The sequence below is a fragment of the Elgaria multicarinata genome, chromosome 8 (genome assembly GCF_023053635.1).
Source record: "Elgaria multicarinata webbii isolate HBS135686 ecotype San Diego chromosome 8, rElgMul1.1.pri, whole genome shotgun sequence".
Classification (NCBI taxonomy): Eukaryota; Metazoa; Chordata; class Lepidosauria; order Squamata; family Anguidae; genus Elgaria; species Elgaria multicarinata.
In genome coordinates, this window is record NC_086178.1 from 30,774,774 (window position 1) to 30,788,158 (window position 13,385).

Here is a 13,385-nt window from a genome sequence, read left to right on the forward strand (position 1 = left end):
TTCAGTGGGCCATTTTGATTCCACTGCTTCTCCTGCACACAGCAGGAGACAGTGGCAACTTCCATCTTTAAAAATAAGACAGACTTACTGGGGTATTTTGTTTTGTTTTTCCACACGAAGAAGGCTAGAAGGGGTGGGAGGTGCGCAGGAGACAGACGATGTGAGAGGGACCAGCAACAATCTGTGAGTAATGAGCGTGAATGAAACGCTCACTTGATGAAGCTCTTTGGCACTCAGTATGAATCTGGAAGTTCCATCTCCAGATAATAAGATGATTATCACAGTATATTTCTATCTCATTGGTCCAACTTCCAACAACATTCTGTAAATCCTGGAAACTCAGTTTCTTGTTGGGCTATTTTCTTCTTTTTTCAATTGACAAAGGTATATAATTTGATTACCTAGGGAATCTCCCAAGTATGTAGAAATCGCTGCTTTATTTTTTGTTTTGCTTCCAGGCTGATAGGCACTCAACTACTCAATCCCTCACTATTAGAGGGAAAGTCAAGAATCTTAACTGGAGGAACATTCACTCACATCGCTGGTCTGATAGTCTTCAATGAGCCTATTTGTATTTTGCTCTGACTTTATACTGTTAGTTTTACCCTACCCTGTGCCTGTTTGGTGCATTCTCTTCCCCTCCTTATTGTTTTATTATGATTTTATTAGAATGTAAGCCTATGCGGCAGGGTCTTGCTATTTACTGTTTTACTCTGTACAGCACCATGTACATTGATGGTGCTATATAAATAAATAATAATAAAAAATAATAATTGTAAAATAAGCTGCTACTTATTTCAGAAGGACAGAGGATGGACACCATACCTGGGGTTACTGCCTTGGTCAGCTTTTTTAATTCGTTACTCAGCAAAAGCTGTGGTTCTTGGCAGCATTTCATTTACCTGGCTTCAATTGTACTGGTTCCAAGACCATGGGATCTATGGCATAAACTTGCTGTATATTTTCTTATCATCATTGCAAACAATAACTAGTTTAAAGCAGGCAGTGAGCTTTGGTTTATTAAAATGTAATATAATAATATACATTTTGTAAATCAGTTTCTTCAATATTAGAACATGTGTTGATGTTTCAGCAATATGAACATTTATTGACATTTTATTAATATGTAAAAGGAAGACGATTGGAGAACAAAAAGTTTTAGGCGGCAATCCTATTCACACTTACCTGGATGTAAGTATCATTGAGCTCAATGGTACTTACATCAGAGCAGATGCACATAGGACTGCATTGTTAATCCACCTACAGCCCTAATCTAGATTAATGTAACTAGAACAACAGTAAACTTTCTTTGGTAAACAAGCTATCCTGATAAGTAAAATAAAAAATAAAATAAAAAACAGCATGCTGAATGCTACCCAGGCACAGCAACTTCTCACTGACTCACGGAAATCAGGTAGCAAATGATGCAACCTTTGACCTCTAAGATCTAGGTTCGCTGCTGCTTCTGTTCACCCAAATTAGAATTCACTATCAACCGTACTTCTTGTTTTTGCTCCACTGGACCAATTATGGATCGAAACTCCCCCATCAAGCATGAGAGCAGAGGGAGAGCCAGCCTTGTACACACTGGGAGGCGAAAGATCTCTTCAGCCGTTCTTCCTTCAACATGCCATGAATTTTGACTACTTTGTATAATTTACTTTTAAATATCTCGAAAGGTTTTGTGTACTTTTTCTCTCTTGTGTGTCAATCAATGCAAGGCAACACAAGACAGGAGAAAATTAATTCATTGGACAGGTGAAAAAATGGCTGTATTTCATAAAAGAATCTAAAACGTTTATGCAAACGTATAGTGGCCCATTATGAGATTGTGAAAATACACACACAGATTTCATAATGAAATAACTGGTCTCATTTAAAACATACCACATACCAATATTTTTCAGAAGAGGGTTTTGACACGAGCCAAGAGTTCTCAGAAAACTCTTTGAGCCAGTGTGGATTATTTTACACTTGTTTGCAGCCCTCACTTGCTCTGGTGCCATTTCTTTCTCCTTCACCCCACCAGTCAGGGATGATGTAATGAATCTATGATATCATGACACCACACTTAGCCAATCAGGATTGCCTACATCACTGAGACCAAACAAAGCCAATCACATTGTCCTCAGCCCGAGTGGGTGGCGAGGATAGAATGTGTTCCTTTTGCCAAAGCAACTCAGCTGATACTCCCTGTCCTGCCATGTTGCACTGCAGCAGCTTCGCTGCTTGCCCTCAGAGCATCGGTCAGGTTGCTTTGGCAATGGGGACTCATTCTGTTATCACCTCCCATGGCCATTCATAGTGAGGGTTGCTGCTGCACAGTGGGCAAACACAATTGCCCCTTTTATAGGACCTCCTGGCAAGTTGCTAAATGGGCAGGCACTTTCATTTTTTTGGTGAATCATAGAATAGTAGAGTTGGAAAGGGCCTATAAGGCCACCAAGTCCAACCCCCTGCTCAGTGCAGGAATCCAGCTTAAAGCATACCTGACAGATGGCTGTCCAACTGCCTCTTGAATGTGCCTAGTGTGGTAATGCTCACAACTTCCCTAGTCAATTGGTCCCATTGTTGTACTGCTCTGACAGTCAGGAAGTTTTTCCTGATGTCCAGCCGGAATCTGGCTTCCTATAACTTGAGCCCATTATTCCATGTCCTGCATTCTGGGATGATCAAGAAGAGATCCTGGTTCTCCTCTGTGTGACAACCTTTCAAGTATTTGAAGAGTGCTATCATGTCTCCCCTCAATCTTCTCTTCTCCAGGCTAAATATGCCCAGTTCTTCAGTCTCTCCTCATAGGGCTTTGTTTCAAAACCCTGATCATCTTTGTTGCCCTCCTCTGAAGACACCATCTTGTCTGCATCCTTCTTAAAGTGTGGTGTCCAGAACTCGACACAATACTCAAAATGAGGTGCCAAATAGAGGGGAACCAGTACCTCATGCAATTTGGAATCTATATTTCTATTAATGCAACCCAAAATAGCATTTGCTTTTTTTTGCAGCCGCATCACACTGTTGGCTCATATTAAACTTATGATCTACAACAATTCCAATATCCTTGCTTGAATAATGCTTAATCAATCTTGTAACTGCGCATTTGGTTTCTTTTTCCTAGATGTAGAACTGTTGTTTTCAGCCCAGCGCTCCAGCCTATCAAGATCACTTTGAAGTTTGTTTCTGTCTTCCAGGCTAATAACTATCCCACCCAATTTTGCATCATCTCAGATTTGTGAAAGATGCTCCCTTTTATCTCAGCCCTATTACCCAATTGAGGCAAGAACGATTGGAAACGGAGGATAAACTTATCTAAGGGTGATCAGCATAGTCACTATGAGAAGGGTTCTCCTGAGCATGGCATTTTGTTAATAGACTAGCCATTCCTGGGCTGCAGGCAGCACATGCTTGCAAGTGGTACCCTGAGCCCCTCTGGAAACAATCACTGATCGATAATCATTTCAGGACAGGAGAAGAACCTGGAGACTGTAATACTGATATTATGCATTATACAACATCTCACAGAGCACAGTCAGGGTATATTGCTACACCATGGAGTTAGCATGTCAGGCTATAAATGTCACATAGGCCACAGCTAGACCTAAGGTTTATCCCTGGATCATCCAGGGGTCAAACCTGTTCACCTAGGTGACACACAGGGGATCCAGTGCTCAGGCAGGGGTGAACCCTGGATGATCCCAGGATAAACCTTAGGTCTAGCTGTGGCCTTAGTTTCAGCACTAAATCAGAAGGGTGGAGGGAAGGCAGGTTCTGAATCACCATGCCACTTCCTGTTGCATGAGTTATTGAATAGAGATTCATCATAGATTGAGCCAGACTATTCATGGAGAATCTATTATTATCTCTTCACAAGGCTCTGTATTTGCAGAAATCTCTTAAGAAATCTCATCCAATCCCAGGCCTTAGCTAGACCAGCATTTATCCTGGGGTGAGCCCTGGGATCGTCCCTGTGTGTCCAGATGACACACAGGGGATCCCGGGATCAGGGAGGGATCATCCTTCCCTGGCCCCGGGATACAGCCCTGCCCTTTGGCCCCGGTTTTCCCCGCAGTCTCGGGCTGAGCCCGAAACCACGAATATATGGCCCATTTCCATGGCTTTATCCGCCTCCACGTGATTATTCGCGTGGAGCTGGGAGCTGTGCCCATCAGGGCTAGGGTGGGGGGAGCAAGGAAATCTTTTTTTTAAAAAAAACACCTTACCTTCAGTCGCTCGAGCACTCGTGCGCAGCCGGCCCTTTAGAATTTTTTTAAAAATAGCGGATGCGACGCCTCTCTTCTTGAGGTCGTCGCACCTTACGTGTAAACGAGGGTGAGATCTCGCCTTATTCACAATGCGAGGTCTCCCCTCCTCTCCCCCGCAACAAAAGGTAGGTCTATTTAAGGTCCCAGAGTTGCCCGAGATATTCCCTGCTAAATTGATGTTCTAAAATGGAAAGTCATTCTCATAACTGTTGTTTTAATCTAAAGAAGCCCGCCTTCAGAAGTAAGCCTTTGTGGCGAATGCCCCAACTCCAGACTAGAAGAAGAGTATTTGTCATCCATTGTTTCCCATTTCTGCTGCGGCTAGTGCAATAGCATATCTCTCAGTTTTAAAACCAGTTTGCCATACAGAATGGAGATATGTAGCAGGGAGGAAGCTATTCAAAGAACTCAGACACAAAGCCCCCTTGTGCAAATATCTTTCAGATATATTACGTTTAGAAACACACATTGGTATATTATAGTGAATTTAGCTAATTTATTATACTATTATAGTATTTACCATTTGTTATACTTATAGGAAAGCTATATAAATCTTACCTGATTGTATACACTCAGACGTTTTACAAACACCATCTGAAAGAAGAGGATATATTGTTAAATATAACAGTGAGCACCTGGACGGCAGACTGAAGAGGTACGTAGGTCATCTAGCCGGTCTTTTCTAATAGCATGAGATATATTGCATTTCTATTTAAATTATAGTTATTATTTCTAAATTTACATATCTACCTATCTATTTGCATATGCATATGTGGCGATACCCACCTTTCTGTCCCTTAGGTATGTCTGAGTTTGTACGTCTAGTGAATGCGGAATGTTTGACTGAGTGGGTGTGGCTAGTGATGCGGTGAGAGAGGGGGAGGGAGGAGTATACTTATTTATTTATTTATTTATTTATTTATTTATTAAATTTTTATACCACCCAATAGCCCAAGCTTTCTGGGTGGTTCACAAAAATAGGTTGGCTGAGAGGATTGTGAGTTAGTTTTTAGTTTTGAGGTTTGGGATTAGTCTGGGAGTTTTAGTCTGGCTTGTGCCTCATGAGAGTGTTTGGTGTGAGGAGTGAGAAGAGATAGAATTTTAAGGGACTTGGGATTGTTGTTTTAAATATAAGAATATGCAGGTTTGATCTAAATTGAAATACTAAAGATTTGTTAAATTTCAATAAACTTTACTTTGTGTTCTGTTACCACAAACCACATGTCAGCTCGGATTTATTACCTGCTATATTACACAGCGTAAAAACATCTAACAATACACCTGCAGTTCAGTACCTCAGTAATAGAACTTATTTTCCAAACCCCTTTACCTTGTTCCCTCACATATAGGGGAGAGGTTATGTTGTTTTTACCCTTTCCTCAGGCTTTTCAAGAGGTGGCGCTTGGCCTGAGAAGGGTGTGCTAGGCAAGGCCTTCTGTGTGTAGTTGGTGCCGTTACAGCATCTATTTGCAAATTGCTTGTTTTTTTTGGCAGTGCCTAAGTAGCCACTGTACTCTGAGACGATGGCTTAGTAAAATGACTGGCAAGTTGAGCAGTGAGGCGGCGGGGTTACTGTCACCAATATGAATGGGCTAGCCTAGCGAATCCTGCAGAATGTGTCCTGAGCTTAGACATGTAGTTCAAATAAGGGTGTAAGTTGGGTTGGCAGAGGAACCCGTTCAAAGCATCAAAAGGACTCCTTTCTAAGAGATAATGGCCCTTTCTACACAGGCCTTTCCCCCCCAGGGATCATCCATGGATCATCTCTGTGTGTCCAGCAGGGTATCCTGGGAGGAGAGAGGGATGATCCCTCCATTTCCCTGTGATAACTGAGACCTCAGTTATCCCAGTTTTTCTGGCAGTCCTGGGACAATCCCGAGGACCATGGGCAGTGTGGGCACCCATCCCGGCTTCTTTCCTCTTCCCTGTGAGTAGCAGGGGGCAGCAGAGGGAAGGTGCCAGGATGGGGGGAGTCTTGGGCCATCAGGGGTGGGGTGGGGAGCAGGAACAGGCCTTTTTTTGTACTTACTTATGTGCTTGAGCACAAGTGTGCTCTGGCTTCTGTTTTTTTTTTAAAAAAAAAATGGCGGGCGCAACGGGTACAACATCCCTCCTCCCATCTGGGACATCGTGCTTCCGTTTAGACACACAGGGAAGATCCCAGAAGCAGGTAAGTCTGGGATCGCCTCCCTCCCTCCGTCTACACCCTTAGGTGTAGAAAGGGCCAATGTGATTGGAAATTTTATTTGACCTTCTCAGCATTGTGGCTGGAGGTCCTTTGCCCAGCAGCAGAAATCAACCCAGATATGGATAATCATCCATCCATGAGACAAAGAACCATCCAGAAAAACACACAAACAATCTCTCTGTGTGTGTGTGTGTGTGTGTGTGTGTGTGTGTGTGTGTGCGTGTGCGTGTGAAGGGGGTGCTTTTCGAATTGCTTATTGATTTCTAAGAATTGGTTGGTTTTTTACTTATTTGGAAGGATTGTTCCAAAATCATCTCTACAGAAGGGGGACAGAGATGTTTAAGATAAGAAGGGAGATGCAATTTTGCATGGGGTTGTAACTGTGAGATTTTGCTCTAGGTCTCCATTTTGGGATTGTGAGGGAAAAGGTCTGATGACTGATCATGCTGCAGTAACACAAGCAAATTGCAAGAAAAGGGAACTGAAAAATTCATAGATGAACACCTCTTTCTGTAATGCAGTTTTGGTGTCACAAAGTGGAACGCATTTCTCCCATAACCTGAGAGTATAATTCATACGCTTAATAATTTGCTTAGAACAGGTAAATGGTTAATTGGTAGGACTGAGGAAAATTCTGCCTATGAGCACCCAACAAAGAAATTGAAAATCTGAAAAGACTCTAATACTAGTGTACTCTTGCCTTAAGTCTTAAAAACTGAGATGTGAATAGAAACTGCAAAAACGGAATAGTTTGCATAGTGGTGAAAGAGGAAATTACTATGTAACTTTGTGTTTTCATTTCACTAATTGATTTCAATGAACATATAACATCATTTTTAACCTGTTCATTTATGTGTTTCACAGACAAAAGTGTTAGGCTTTTTCTTTTCTTTTTTAAAGTTCCCAAGGGGTTGTGTAATGCTGGGATGGGCACAAAGCATGTCTCCAGATGTTCTTACTGAATTAGCAGAAAGCACGTCTCCAGATGTTTTGGACTTCAAACCCCAGCATTCCTGTCTATTGGCCATGGTAGCAAGGGGTTCTGGAAGTTGGAAATCCAAACCATCAGGAGACCTGCCTTTTGTCTATCTCTGGGCCAGATCTGCACCAAGCAGGATATAACAATTTGAAAGTGGTTTGAAAACAGTATATGGAATGTGGCCTGGGCCCCAACAGTTGTCAATACTGTTATAAACTGTTATAAAGCAGTAGTGTAGATCCTACCCTAGTGTAATGAGATTTTTTGTGGGGGGTGGTGGACAGGAAAGGGTTACTGGGACCAGGATTATTGCAAATATTTCTTAATAGCCAGTGGCAAATTTGCTGAACAAGGCTAGGAGATGGTTGGAAAACATGATATTTGTTTATTCCCCCAGCCCCACTCCACTCCAGCTAGAGAGAGGAGGCAAGCTAGGAGTGAATAACTACAGCTGCTGAGGGAGATACAGAGAGAGCAGGCTTTGGAACATGCCTTTGGAGGGTTATTCTCTATGGAGATCTGTGGGACAGTAGAATTTGCAGTTGCAGAATTTAAGATAGGGTGACCATATGAAAAGGAGGACAGGGCTCCTGTATCTTTAACAGTTGTATTGAAAAGGGGATTTCAGCAGGTGTCATTTGTATATATGGAGAACCTGGTGAAATTTCCTCTTCATCACAACAGTTAAAGCTGCAGGTGCCCTGCCCACTTTTAAATCTTGTCACTCTAGTATAGCTCCTGCACTTTAATAGTTGTGAAGAACAGGGAATTTCACCAGGTTCTCCATATATACAAATGACTCTTGCTGAAATTCCCTTTTCTATGCAACTGTTAAAGATACAGGAGCCCTGTCCTCCTTTTCATATGGTCACCCTAATTTAAGACAGACGCCCCCATCCTGGTTCCCTCCAGATATCTTGGATTTCAACACCCATCAGCCCCAGCCAGCTTGGCCAATGGTCAGTAATTTTGGTGGCTGTAGTCCAAAACATCTGGAGGGTACCGGGTTTGGGAAGGCTTGTTTAAGCTGTGTGCTTCCACCTATGCTCAACCGGTATATTTATAAATAGACTTCAATATTTCAAGACACCAATAAGCCTCTAGTGACCTACTTCCAAAGGAAACCAAACTCGGGTAAGTGTTGTGCCTCTGGGACTTTTCACCACTCAGAGGAATAGGGCGAGCATAACCATAATCACAAATCAGCAAATGCCTTTTTAATATTCCAGTTGACCATGGAATCCTAATCAGAAAGAAGCCATTCCAAACAGAGCTCTATCAATCAGAAAGTTTTATGCGTATAAAACTCCGAAGCCAGAGAGCTTCAGCTATGGGGTGGTATATAAATATAAATAAATTATAAATAACATGAGGCAGCTTTTTTAGCCAATTAAGACCAAGTTGCTTTTGGTTTAGTAGCTAACATTTCAACAACGGTTCAGCTAACGAGTTCAGATGTACCACAATATTTGACCACATTATTGTAATCAACCCTTTTTCAGTGTGATTATATTTCATGCCAGCATTTTCACTCTCCTCTTGAGCGTCATGTTTTTTTAAAAAAACCTTTTGCCACTAAAATTATAGTTTAACAAACTCCTACTTACCATCATAGGTTGCATACAGAATGATCATGGTGATGGCCACAATAGCAAGTAGAATTGCTACAACAGCAAGCCCTATTTCCAGTGCACTCCATCGCAGTTTTTTCTTCTGTTTTGGAGAGTTCATTTCAGTTATATCCATCTGACTTTCTGACTTGCCCATAACCGAGAGTCTGGAAAGAAAGCAGGGTTATTGAAATTCTAAAAGAATGGAAATTATGAAGTTCCTCCTACCTAGCTAGAACATTTTTTTCCAATGAGGAACAGGAAATATTGGTACGTGTTTTTTAAAAAGAAAAGGCAAAAGATATTAGTCATGACAGTAAATTGACATACTATTTTGCCACCTCAATTCCGTAGAAAAATGCTGTCCTCACACACAGTGCAGCTTTTTTTAAAAAAGGAATGAAAACAAATCAACAACTTGGTTTTATCTATTCTAATTGCACTCCTGTGGTACAAAAGTTCACCGGTGAGTGAAATGCAGCCCTTACTGTTTGAATAAAGATTAACTTAACCTTTCAATCTTTGTTCTTTTTCCAATGGTCAAAAGTGTTTTATTTTGCCTCTCTGGCACTTTTGAAATTATTTCAGCAATTAATGACCAAAGTCTTGGGTTTATGACTCCAATATTACCTATCAGGAGAAGTTCTTTCTGAACCCCCAAGTGGCAATTTTCGTAAAAACTGGACCACATCTAACAAATGAAACCAGTGCCAGAAACTGTTCAAGAAAGAGCATGTTAACCTAGGTGGTCCATTGGTCTGCCGCACTATAATGCTGGTTTTCCTTCCCACCCACATGGCTGCTCAATATGTCTCATTTGCCATCCCTTTCCCCAAATTACAGTCAAACAACTTTAAAGCACCTTGAAAATGACAAAAGGGTGTGTGTGTGTGTGTGGAGGGGGGAAACAAGAGATAGAAAAAATAAAGCCAATAAAAGCATCAGAAATATCACCTCAAAATCAGCATCAATTAATTACATCAATGAAAAGCTTGAAAGAACAGGGAGGGGAGGAAAATCCACCCAACTATATTCATCCCACTCAGCTTAGTATATCAAAGAAAATATATCAAAGCTGGAAGTAATCAAACGCAACCTCCCAACCTCCCCCCTGCCATACAACTGCTTTTTGCTCTGTGATGAAGAAAGATACAAGCGTTCATAAAAGCAGACGAGAGAGTAAGAGTGTGGCCACTTGCGTATCGCCAAAGAGAGAGGGGATGCATCACCAAAATGGACAACAAAACATTTCCCAATGCAAACCTATATGCCTAAGGGCACATGGAGAAATAATAACTGAAATTGAAATAGAATCATAGAATCATAAATAGTAGAGTTGGAAGGGGCCTACAAGGCCATCGAGTCCAACCCCCTGCTCAATGCAGGAATCCACCCTAAAGCATACCTGACTGATGGTTGTCCAGCTGCCTCTTGAATGCCTCTAGTGTGGGAGAGTCCACAACCTCCCTAGGTAACTGGTTCCATTGTTGTACTCCTCTAACAGTCAGGAAGTTTCTGGCTTCCTGTAACTTGAGCCCATTAGTCCGTGTCCTGCACTCTGAGAAGATCGAGAAGAGATCCTGGCCCTCCTCTGTGTGACAACCTTTCAAGTATTTGAAGAGTGCTATCATGTCTCCCCTCAACCTTCTTTTCTCCAGGCTAAACATGCCCAGTTCTTTCAGTCTCTCTTCATAGGGCTTTGTTTCCAGACCCCTGATCAATACATCCCATCATAGTGGAGAAGACTGTGACCCAATGACTGGTGTGACTACTCAGTCTGCTGTTGTTCAGAAGCAATTCGCTGATAGGCAATTTGAAGGTCCTTCCTCTCCTTCTTTATGGATCTTTGAGTTTACCAGGCTTGGACTGGACATCCCATTCAATATTTATTTATTTATATATTTGTGGCATCTTTATACCACTGAATGTAGTAAAATATTAAGAGCTGTAAAATAGAGGACACCTTCAATTAGAGGGCTGTCTTCTGCCTACTCTCCAAAATAGAGCTCCTCCCTAAAGCAGAATATCTGGACACTGTAATGTTGAGTAACACTGAACGGAAAAGCAGCTGGAGATGGAGGGGTTTAGCAGCTTCTCTCCTTGATGGCTCCTTAAAGGGTCCATAGATGTGGCACCACCACAGGAATGTGCTGTGATACTGTGTCCAGTCTGGAGCATCACATTTTGAGGACATTTTAAAACATTGACAAACTAGAGCATGCTGGGTGTGGGTGTGTGACCCAGATGGTGAGTAATAGTTCTGTGTGGAATGGTTGAAAGGGAGAGAAACCAATCAAGGGTAGACATGAAAGCAGTCTTTAGATATTGGAAGGCTTGTCTCCTGGAAGGTGGAGCAGCCTTGTTCTCATTTCCTCCAGAAGGGATGACTACAACCAATGGGTGGAACTTACAGGGAAGCAGATTTTGGCTAAATATTAGGAGAAACATCATAATAGTATGAGCTGTGACAGTGGGACAGACTGCCTCAGGAGGTGGTGGGATCTCCTTTGCTGGGAGTATTTAAGCAGGGGCTGGGCAGCCATTTCTCAGGGATGTTGTAGTTGTATCCTGCATTGTAGTTCCTGCAGTGAGCAGGGGGTTGCCCTCCAAAGTCCCTTGTAACTCTAAACTCCTGTAATTCTATGGAAGGTTCTATCCTGCTTGGACAATCACCTTTTCTATCTGGTTGTTTAGTAGAAAAACACACACACACAGCTGCTTCTGCTTTCCACTGTCCTAGCCAATGAATCCTAGCCTCCTGTGGATTAGTTGAAGAACAGGAAGCAGAAAATTCTAACAATGGAGGGATGTAAGATGTGGGTTTCCCCCAAGGGTCTATATTAGGACTGATCTTTTTAAACTTGTTCATCTATGATCTGTAGTTAGGGTTGAGCAGTAAGGTGGCCAGGTTTGCAGATAACACCAAATTATTTAGGTTTTTAAAAACACAAAGGGATTGTGAGGATCTCCAAAGGGATCTCTGCATACTGGGGGAATGGCGTAGGGTGACCATATGAAAAGGAGGACAGGGCTCCTGTATCTTTAAAGGGAATTTCACTAGGTGTCATTTGTATTCATGCAGCACCTGGTGAAATTCCCCCTTCATCACAACAGTTAAAGCTGCAGGACCCCTGCCCTCTTTTTATCTGGTCACTCTAGGTAAAGAGGGAAGGGCTTCCGCAGCTTTAACTGTTGGGATGAAGAGGGAATTTCACCAGGTGCTGCAAGTGTATGATAATGTAAAACTGGGAAAGGGCAACCAAACTGATCAGAAGGCTGGAGCAACTCCTCTATGAGGAACGATTAATACATTTAGGGTGCAGCCCTATGTATGTTTAGACAAAAAAAACTCATACAACAGTAATAAGTCCAACAACTCCATGGTTGGCTGGGGAATGATGGGAGCAGTAGGACTTTCTCCCCTTCCTAAACCTATATAGGCTTGCACCCTTAGGGCATTTTAATTTAGAGGAAAGGGCAAGTAAGGGAGCACATGGTAGAGACCCATAACATTATGAATGGTGTCAAGAGAGGGAATAGAATGAGGTCATCCAATTCAGTGAAACAATGTGAAATTCAGGACAGACAAAAGGAAGTTTTATGCCTCACATAGTTAAACTATGGAATTCATGGCCACAAGATGCAGTGATATTTATTTATTTATTTATTATTTTACATCCCGCTTTACATCTCAAAACATTGCACTCAAGGAGCCTGACAATAAAACTGAGATTTTGAAAACAACGAAAACTTAATGAAATTGTAACATAAAAACAAATACATGAAAAACACAACAGCAAATGAAGTAAGCAGCACCATGTATCACCCCCAAAGAGATCACCTATTTGCATAAAATGTGAATGTGCTCATTTATAGATGCAAATTTTAAAGTAATTGTTATAATTGAAATAGAAATGCAATACATCTCACCACAGTATGGAAGACTGTGACCAGGGCTAGATCTACGCTGCTGCTTTATAGTGGTATTGAAGTGCACTGATAACTGTTGGGGCAAAATCCACATTCCATATACCACTTTCATAGTGTTATTTTCTACTCTTTATTCTACATTATCCAAAATACTGCAATGAATGTCGTTGTGGCCAGATCTACACCGAGCAAGATATGACACTTTGAAAACTGTTTGAAAACTGCATATGGAGAGTGTCCTGGGCCCTAACAGTTGTCACTACTGTTATAAACCATTTTAAAGCAGTAGTGTAGATCCTGCCTGTGTGTCCTATGAGGTATAAATGTCCAAGAGGGCTATAGTGTCACCATGATGGAGTCGTAATGATTTAACACAAGGGGCTTCTTTTAGTGATTGATTTATAGCACACTTGTGACTG

The 13,385-nt window shown here is 41.8% G+C and overlaps 1 protein-coding gene across 1 annotated transcript in view; it reads right to left on the minus strand.

The window, feature by feature from the left end:
- MME (membrane metalloendopeptidase) overlaps positions 1-13,385 on the minus strand; it is a 96,824-nt gene that overhangs the window by 68,315 nt on the left and 15,124 nt on the right. Inside the window, exons 2-3 of the mRNA XM_063132066.1 lie at positions 9,034-9,203; positions 4,818-4,853 (exon numbers count right to left, since the gene is read on the minus strand). Coding sequence (XP_062988136.1) covers positions 4,818-4,853; positions 9,034-9,193 — 196 coding nt within the window. The 5' untranslated portion in view covers positions 9,194-9,203. The remainder of the gene's footprint in view (positions 1-4,817; positions 4,854-9,033; positions 9,204-13,385) is intronic.